General features: G+C 41.1%; 1 protein-coding gene across 3 annotated transcripts in view; it reads left to right on the plus strand.

Annotated features, from left to right (window-relative positions):
* Positions 1-9,192, plus strand: part of RNF111 (ring finger protein 111) — a 78,060-nt gene extending 68,868 nt beyond the window's left edge. For 2 of the 3 annotated variants that reach the window (XM_018564238.1, XM_018564240.1), the window contains exons 11-14: positions 200-292; positions 1,240-1,335; positions 5,200-5,315; positions 8,032-9,192. In XM_018564238.1, the coding sequence (XP_018419740.1) occupies positions 200-292; positions 1,240-1,335; positions 5,200-5,315; positions 8,032-8,149 (423 nt within the window). In that variant the 3' untranslated portion in view covers positions 8,150-9,192. The remainder of the gene's footprint in view (positions 1-199; positions 293-1,239; positions 1,336-5,199; positions 5,316-8,031) is intronic. The other variant, XM_018564239.1, reaches the window with a different exon arrangement.
* The last annotated feature ends 949 nt before the right edge of the window (positions 9,193-10,141 follow it).

Raw genomic sequence — 10,141 nt, forward strand, 5'->3', positions numbered from 1 at the left:
TTATAGGGGTTTATAAAATTTTTTTTTTTTTTTTGTATATATATATATATATTTTCTATAACTGCACCTGATCATTTTGCTGCTAGAGGGTTTTACAATGGTACCCTCGGAGCTGTATATCTTTCTGGCAGCAAAGAGGTCTTTAAGATCATTACAAGCAGTTGTGTTAAAGTTTAACTTACATCTGCTATTTGAATAGGTTCCAGACATGGCGGGCTACCCTCACATCCGCTACATTTCATCTGGATTGGATGGAAGGTCATTCAGAGTTCCATTCAGGGGCAATTTTGAGGTTTGTAACAGAATGTTAGCTTTCCGCTGTCATGTCTTTGCTGTCATTCCATGCACCTATGGAATGTTTCCTTCAGGCTGATGTGTGCGTGCGTGTTCACATAAATAAAGGATACACAATAAATTATTCCCCCAATCAGATGCAGAGTGTATTTTGTAATTTCGTTTTAAAGCCTTGGAACTCATTTGAGCAGGGAAGTGAGAATCCCACCTTTTATTCATAATCATTTCTATTCTATTGTAGAGGCTTCCTATTTATACTTGTAATAATAGTATTCCATTCCGCGTTTTTTATCTTTGTAAACCTGTATGTCAGTAATTTCTGTATATGATGAATGATTTACTATATATACAGCATCAAGCATTGGGATTTGTGTATCCTGTGTGTTTTAATTTCCATGTGTGGGCAAGAGATTGCTGGCAGCAACTACAAACTGAAAGCTTTTAATTGAATGTTAACTGTGTGATTAATAAGCTTCTGGTTGCACTAACCTATCCAAGTGGACCTTTGACTCACATTAGTAATATGCATGTTTATCCCAATAACACAGGCTGATCCCCTGCTGCATGGACATGTAATTTATCAATGTAAACTTGGATTCTGACTCTTATCTCTAGGCACTGGGTTTATTTCACCTCACTTTGAGGTTTGCCTTTTATTTTAGAAGCGGGAAGGAATGATATGTAAAAGCTTTCTGCTATTTCAAATGGGCAGGCGTGATTGTGCAAGTTTTCATATGATACGTGATAGGTCCACTTGTGTTTCTGTAATGTGATTACAATGCTGGACTCAGCTGGCTTGTTAACAGATTTCCTTTGACTGTGAATTGATTGGTAGATGGTCTAATCTCATGTCTGTGCTCTATGTATACAATAACGCACTGGATTCACTGAGCATTTTTCCTTGAGGAAAGATCTGTCTGCTGAGGTTTGCCTCTTCTTTTCTAGGAGCTGATTCATCTAGAGGAACGGCTTGGTAATGTGAATCGTGGAGCCTCACAGGGGACCATAGAAAGGTGCACTTACCCACATAAATATAAGAAGGTGAGCTATTTTTCTTCTTGTGAAGTAGTATGAAATCTCAGATTTTAATTTTTTCTCATGAAAATTGTCATTCCATTCAAGTTTCAATATTTTCTCAACCTATATATTTTGTGCATAGTAATACAGTTGGGGTCATATCACGCTGTCAACGCCATCTTGGTAGCAGTCATTTTTTAGCAAACTACAGAGTTGCTGCTGTAGCTGGCTGCAATGCTACTTATCTATGACACTACAAACGACTAGTGTGCCATCATCATTAGCAGTTGCGTTGGTTAACAGAAGTATCCACTGAAGCTGGCATTCTATTAGATCCGGATGCTGCATGAAGTAAAGTCACTAAGCGATTGAGCTGCAAGTCTCTTGGAATTTCAGCGACAAAGACCTTTCATTGACTGCCATTTCTTCTTTTCCTTGCGGCAAAAAGACTTGGGTCGTTTCTGTAGCTGCTACAGATCCCTGCTACAAAATTAGCCAATGAGACATGAGCCTTAAAAGAGAACTATGCGGTTAGGGCTTTTCTCCATAGTTCTCCTAAGGGTAACGGGAGGACACAAACTAGCGTCCTCCCGTCACCCAAAGCTCAGTAGCCCGCGGTATACAGAGACACCGCAGCTGAAACGGATCCCGACAAATATGTCTGGATCCACCCAGCTGCGTGAGTGACAGCTGGCTCTACCTATCTAGAGGCATAGCCAGCTGTACCTGCCCCCTCCCCGTCCGTTCCGCCGCCCAGCGCTGGAGGATCGGACATGGGAGGGGGGGAATACAGCCACTCCCCTGTCACGGCTCTCTGCAGTGACGGGATTGAGAAGTGAGCGAACGCCGGTATGTGTTCGGTCACTTCCCGATCTACTGAGCCGACCTGTGACAGTCTCATTGTCACAGGTCGGCTAGTACTATGAGGATGAGTGAAAAGCACTCACCTCATAGTTCTCCTTTAAAGTACCACTTTAGGAAACGATCAGAAACATTCTGTGAACTGCTTATACTAGCTAAGACAAATTGCAACTGTGTGCCGTCGTCTTGAGTTTGTTAGTGGCTGTGACTCAGTTTTGTCAGATAATTATATGCAGTAGAACTTCTCTGCCTATTTCTATAAAAGAAATTGGAAATACCTGGCCTAAGAACATCAACAGGAGCGTTCCTGTGAGTATGCAGAACACCAGATTTCTGGCAACAAGACCTTAACTGGCAACACATCCCTTAACTTAACACATGGAGTAGGAAAAGTCAGAACAGGGTGTCTGCAATTTTTGTGTAGTAAAATCCTCTTCTGGGGAATCTCCAAATCTTGTACCATGCTGTTAACGACACTTTCATCTTCAACTTGGAGCTCTTCCATTGTCCCCTGTCGCCCAACTAGCCAGTGAGAACGACAGCTGAGGTGCTTTCGTTGGGTTGTGGGATGGCATGGTTGTGTGGCAGAGAGCCAAGCTAAGTTCATGGAATTATTTCCAGCTTTCACCTACATTGGGTGCAGAAGTGAAGGCTAAACAGCAAACCTGCCGGTTGGATGGCCTGCTGTACCTCCTGTAGCCTTGATCATTTGGCATTTGAAGCCCAGTACACCATAGCTATTCCAGAATTAAAAACTGAAAACATGGCCCGGCATTCTATTTTTCAAGGATGAATTTATTTACATAGGAGGGTTTAAACCTCACAAATCAATTTTCCTGTAGATGGTACAAAGACGGTCTATAAAGGCGAGCCAATGTACAAAAATGCCATGTTTTTGTTTAATGCCCTATACTATTTTCATTGCCGTTTGGAGGAAGCTATTTTTCATATTGAAAGAGTAATATCCTGAATAATTTCAGGATGTTCATTGTTATGGTAGCCATAGAAATTAGATTATTGTCATTATGATCAGAAAGACTGACCTTGGTTCTTGCCTAAGGCGTGTACTATGCCTAACCCACCGCAATATATGAGCAAAGGATAGGCTGTGAACACGGTTATCTTTGCTTCTAGGCAATATTTGTGATCTTCAATTAGACAGATTTAAAGTGACACTAAACTCGGGAGTTAAGTATTCAAAATGCATTCACGTACCCTAGTAATAATGTACCTTATTTGTGTATCACTCAGCTGCAGATCTTTAAATCCTCTCTGAATTCATGCTGACACTGTCCTTCCTTCTGGAGGATGCCCACCAGTCCAAGCTCGCTCGCTGTGATTAACTACAATCTCGAAACAAATTAGACTACAATCTAACGTTTAGTTTACTATCACGGGTCTGAGCTTGGAGCGGTGGCTACTTCACAACACACACAGGGACCCTAGGGAACAAAAGTAACCATCCTCCAGAAGGAAGGACAGTGTCGACATGAATTCTGAGATGATTTGAGGTTCTACAGCTGAGTGATGCACAAATAAGATACATTTTTGTTAATAGTTAAGGTACTTGAACGTATTCAAGATTTAACTCCTGAGTCCGTGTCACTTTAACAATCTATTTTATCAGGGTTTCTTGTGATATTGTACGAATGTGTGCTCTAGGGCTGCAACAACTAATCAACTAAGGCGATTATAATCGATGATTGAAAAAGTTGTCAACGTTTTCAATCATCGATTAATCGGCTTTCGATTACTTGGCCCTGTTCACGGCTCCACACGGCGTGCGGCGCACCTCTTTACCTCATGCTCGCCGCTGCCAGACCTGCCCGCATCCACACTCCGCACATCGCACCTCCTCCTCGCCTCGCGCTCACCGCCCGCCCACATCCACGATCGGCACAGGGGCGCTGGGAGAAGAAGTAAGGAGAAGCAAGTGTGTGGGGGGATAACAGACACCGACAGACAGGCCTGATCTCAGAATCAAGTTGCTGGAAGACTGCTCAGGTAAGCCTGCACTTTCCCACACATGGTGCTCTATAATGTATTGCTGGGATTTGTGTTCCTCTATAGCTGATAGTACATTGTGCTGTATATTATACAGAGCAATGTACCATCAGCTCTAGAGGAATACAAATCCCAGCAATACATTATACACTATCTATAAATGTATTGCTGGGATTTGTTGTATTCCTATATAGCTGGTGGTATTCTGCATTGCGCTGTATAGAGGACTACAAATCCCAGCAATAATACATTATACAGCGCAATGCGTAATACCCCCAGCTATAGAGGAGTACAACAAATCCCAGCAATAATACATTATACAGTGGTGCAATGCAGAATACCACCAGCTATAGAGGAGTACATTATACAGCGCAATGCAGAATGCCGCCAGCTATCATGTACTATTGCTGGGATTTGTTGTACTCTATAGCTGGGGGTGTTCTGCATTGCGCTGTATAATGTACTATTGCTGGGATTAGTAGTCCTATATAGCCGGTGCCATTCTGCATTGATTGCTGTATAATTTTACACTTTCCATTTTACTATATTGCACACCACAGTTTGTTTGTTTTTTTTTTTACTTCCACCGCTCCAAGCTTGCTCCTGTGATGGACTACAGTCTCAATACAAACTAGTAGTCCATCACTGGAACCATTTTTTTAATCCCGATTTAACCGGTTAATTGAGCCTAATCGATTTTGAAAATGTTTAGCTGCTGCTCTAGTGTGCTCATCACATAAGCTTTTCTAACTATCAATGGCACTTTTTATATTAATAGAATAAGGTATTTTCTGCTCTTCACAACTCCTGTTGGATGATGTATGTTCTTTGTTTCGGAATTCTGTCTTGTGGCTTTCATATGTTGTATTATTTCAGTTTATGAAGCTGGAACCAATGGAAAGGATTTTGTATGAATTATCATGAGCCATGGGGATGTGTGAAAATGTGTGTTGTGGTAAATGTATGAGTTCTGTAAGAAACATGTTTACCGAGTTTGCCAATAATTTCATCTCTGCTAATAAGGTATCCACTGATTGGTTCTCACAGAGGAAATTGCATGGCAAGCAAGATGGTGAGGAAGACACTGAAGAAAAATGTACAATCTGCCTTTCTATATTAGAGGAAGGTGAAGATGTCAGGTAATGCAATACTTTGCCTTTAGATAAGATTTGATTGGTGCTTGTTTTCTATCTAAACTAAAACAATCGGCACGTGAATGTATAACTTCTAATACATATCACCCAAGTCATCTCAGGAGGGAAGTTGAAAGCGGGCAAACCAAATATGTTGTGGTTCATTGCTTGAAGGGTAAACATTTTGCTTAGCTACATCCCAGAAGATATGCATTCCCTTTAAGATGAAGTAAATGTATTCTAAAGAGGGAATTCCGCTCAGCAGTTTCAAAATAGTCAGGCTAGGCTGATAAAATGTGTCCAATTTTAGTTCCATCTCCCTCCCCACGGTTCATGTTGGCGACATCCACTTGTGCTGCAGAGAAAACTGAACCATTAATAGTAGGGAAATGTGTAATGACTCGCCGCCCAGCATCCTTATTAAGGTGGCCATACACTCTACAACCATCGCAAGACTTTAGTCTTGCGATGGTTGTAAAGGGATTAAAAAAACGTACGATCTGCCTATCTTGGACAGGCAGATCGCACTCTCGATCATCGCAAGCCCGCCCTCCTGAGTGGCGGGCTTCCGATGACCGCAATGCTGAACGGGCAGTGTGCGCGTGCGCACACCGGCCCGTTCAGCATTTATCTCCGAGCACCGTTCTAACCAGCCGAGAATCGTACGATTCCCGGCTGGTTTTCGAACATGCTGGTTCGACAGAAGACGTGCGACCGTACAGTAGAAACGGTCGCACGTCTCCGTTCACACTGCTCGATTATCGTACGAAAACCCGATCGCATACGATTATCGTACTATAATCGTGCAGTGTATGGGCACCTTTAGCCGAGAAGCCGCCCCCATGGAGGCGCCACCTGGCTCCCTGATTGGCTAGCTTCCCGGCCAATCAGGAAGCCGGGTGGCAGATTTTAAGTGACGAGGGAGCATGGAGTCGGCTTTCCGCCAATCAGGAACCCGGGGATGAGTCATTATCCGCCCCCCGGCTTCCTGGTGATGAGGGAGCAGGAAGCCGGGCAGCGTGTAATGACTTTCCACCCGTCTTCCTGGTATCGGAAGCATTTGTTATCGGTGCATCCCTAATTAGCGTATTTGCGGAGGGAGGTGTCAAAACTGTCTGCAAACCTTGCAACATGCTCATCAATATTTGTGACAAATCAAATGGTGAAAAATAGGTGTTGCCTTTTCCCTGCATTATCACAAGTTTCTTGTGACCTACCAATGAAATGAAGTTTGCATGGCACACGGTACTGTATATGTCGTGTCAACATGCCAGTGTATTGCTCTAGTCACAAATGTAAGATTATCATTTAAATGTTCTGAATATGAAGCAGTTATAAAGTAGATTTTAGGATCAATTATCAGATTGACAGACTAATAAAGGCAGTTTGGCTGCAAGAAATGCGAGTTCTATTTTCATTTTGTTGGCGCAGATATCCTTAGAAAGGAAACCTAATCATTCTGACCATGACAGTCACCTGGAGTGAACAGAGTTCACCCTTTATTTTTTGTTGTTTTTGGACAGAGTTGGGATAGGCCATTACAATTGTTGTGGTTTTTATTGCTGTTTGATTGTGGTCACCAGAAAAGGAAGCTGGTGAAAATATCTGTATGGGACATTGATCGCTATACAGTAAAAGCACTTTAACTGGAGTGGGGAAGTTGGAATCTGCCAGCTTACACTAGAGATATTTCGCTTCCCTTCCTGTGTGCTCACGGAGATAGAAAATGATTGAAAATCCCACATTAACATACTGAACACACAAATAGTATGTCATGGGTTCTAACTAGAGGTGCACCGAAATGGAAATTTTAAAACCGAAACCAAAATTAAAAAAATTGTCAGGCCGAAACCGAAAATGTTTTTTATTGTAATTTTTTAAAATATATTTTTTTATATTCATTTTTTATTCAATATTTTTATTTTTTACTTTTAGGGGCTTCGGGGAAGTATTGGGGGTCTAAACAGACCCCTGATATTTCCCTTTTTAAAATGGAAAAATAGTTTTTGAGAAAACAAAGTCCTCTGTCTTTTTCTGTGTCCCCTGTTATCAATGAACAGGAATCCTCTGAGTGTTCCTGTTCATTGATAACATGAGAACATTGTTTACTATAACTACAATTATGAATGAACAGGAGATGTAGATCACTCCCATTCATTCATAATTAAGGATATAGTTAACATACCATGTCCTCAATTATCTACAAACACTCAGCGATCACTGATCACTGAGTGTGTGTACCTTGCTTTTCTCTCTGACACGATGTCACAGGAGGCTGAGCGAGCGGTGTAGAGAGGAAAGCCCAGCCTCCTGTGACAGCGCTGTCTCCGCCCCCACACCGCTCTGCCGTACTGTGATAGGCGGCTGAGCGGTGTGGGAGGAGACGCCGGCCACTCACTGCGCTCTCCTTCCGCAGTGCTCGGCCGGCTATCAGTTTCTCTCCTCCCGGCTGGGACATAGAGCAGCGCCCAGCGGGGAGGAAAGAAAGCAGGAATGCGCCGATGTATCAGCAGGAAAATGGCACTTTCGGCATTATGCCAAAAGTGCCATTTTCGGCCGATATGTTTCGGCAGCCGATATATCTGTGCATCCCTAGTTCTAACCCTTGCCTCCATTTAAAAAAAAAGTTTGATAAATGATGAAAATGAACTCTTATGTATTTAAATAACTGATATTTCTGCTTCTGGTGTACAAGTTATAATCTCTCCTTTTCTCCCTACAGACGGCTTCCCTGTATGCATCTCTTCCACCAAGTATGTGTAGACCAGTGGCTGATCACCAATAAGAAGTGCCCCATATGTAGAGTGGACATTGAAGCTCAACTTCCTACAGAGAGTTGACATTTTTCTAACCAATGTTATGCCCCTTTTAACCCCTCGGTACTGCAGCCAACCAAAGATGGCATGACTGAAACTGCACAGACATTAAAGCATTAAATCTGGTGTGCCCGGCTCTGCCTCATACAATTAATGCTATAGACTACCATTTGTATACAGATCATATTTAGGTCCTTTGCTGCTAACAAGTCACTTGTAGCAGGGAAGGGTATATGTATTTATAAAGCTTTTTTTTTTGTTTTTTATTTTTATTTTTTCCGTTATGTTTCTCATTTCCATTTTTTTTTTTCAATTTTTGTTTTCCTCTACATATTTTTGCATGGATTCTTGTATTGCATTTCTTTGCACATTTATGGGCTTTGTGAACCCTTACACTTGCAGGCAAGATCTAGCATATCTAGTCGGTAGAATTGTGAGCATTTGTGCGCGTGTGTTTTTTTTTTTTTACATAGTCCAAGGCTAAATAAATTCTATTCATTACTAACTGTAAAGTCCTTTTAATTTAATTGATCATTAATTTTAGTTTGTATGTATAAAGTTCTAGATGACAAAAAAGGAAAATATTGTATGAAAACATTCCTTATTTAGGAAGAGACGGGCTGCTGTATAGAAGTGCTGAATCAACTCCCATCGTTTTTGATGCTCCGATCAAAATGCTTTGAGACTAACATAGAATGAAGACTTGCCACACATTTTGTTCTGTCTCCTCGAAGGTGTTCTAAATCACTCTTCAGCACAATGCAAATATATTTAAATGTTAATATTAAGGAGTTTAGACTGCTGTTCACATATTTATTACTTTTAAGGACGTGACTTTTTTTTTTCTTTTGCTTCTGTAAAACTGCTCTAACAAAATGTCCAATAGTAGTCAGGTACCTGTTCTTACTAATCTGGGTAAGACATCTCCTTAATGGATCTAACGTTAAATGTATAGTCTTAATAGCAGCTGTTATGGCAGGTGTCCATGCATCCAGAGAACTTTTTCAAGGTCCCCTGCAAACCTTCACAAGGAGGGTTTCCAATTTAATAAACTTAGCGAAATGAAACTGGTGTCTGTGGTTTTTTGTTTTTTCTTTATTTTGTTAACATGGTAAATCATAGCTGTGAGGAAAACCAGATTTATATCACATTAGTCATTCATATTTTAAGCTGTGTATACAGTTATATATTCTGTTTTAACATCTTACTCAGAGCTGCAGGTCTTTCCCCTCAGCTACCTATCAGATGTTTTGCTGATTGATACCCAAGGTCCTAAACTCCTTAGGCCTGGTTTACATGGTTTTCAGCTTGCTTGTGCAAGACCAACCTCTACAGCTAAAACGCTAGAATTTGCAAAGATTTCAGCAAGTTTTTAGCACCCTTGCCTGAATCCTTATAAGGCCCTATTCACCTCCAGTTTTGGGAGGTTAAAAAAAAAATGCTGATCAGCAGGATTTTTATGTCGGAAGAGACTGTGTAAGTCTCTTCTGACATAAAAGCTTCTAGCTGCCATTCAGAATTTTATTTTTTTTTGTACATTTTTGTACACTGTGAGCTACATGCCGAGATGAAGTATCTTGCGTTGGCATGCATGGGAGTTGCGACACCAAGTCCCAGTCAATCAAGCAGCAGAGAAACAGAACCCAGAAGAAGACGGGGCAAAATGTATGTGCCAGTGAGGGGAGGTATGTAGCACTGGAGGGGATTGCTTTGGCAGGCAAGTCTGCAATTATGTGCTAATATGTTATGCATAGTAGCACATTATGATGGTTTGGCATCATGTCTAGCTGTATACAATTTTGTTAATCAATTTAAAATTTTTGTATAATCTATTGCAAAGCTCCTTACCTTCCACTTCCTGTTGCAGGCCGACAATGCTAAGCCATTGCATATATATTTAAATGTGGTTTATTTTGCATGTGTATATGTATATTAAAAAAAATTATTGTGTGTATATATGTATATGTGTATATATGTGTGTGTGTGTATATATATATATATATATATATATATATA

This window comes from Nanorana parkeri, unplaced genomic scaffold, assembly GCF_000935625.1.
Source record: "Nanorana parkeri isolate BGI_ZX_2015 unplaced genomic scaffold, ASM93562v1 scaffold739, whole genome shotgun sequence".
Lineage (NCBI taxonomy): Eukaryota > Metazoa > Chordata > Amphibia > Anura > Dicroglossidae > Nanorana > Nanorana parkeri.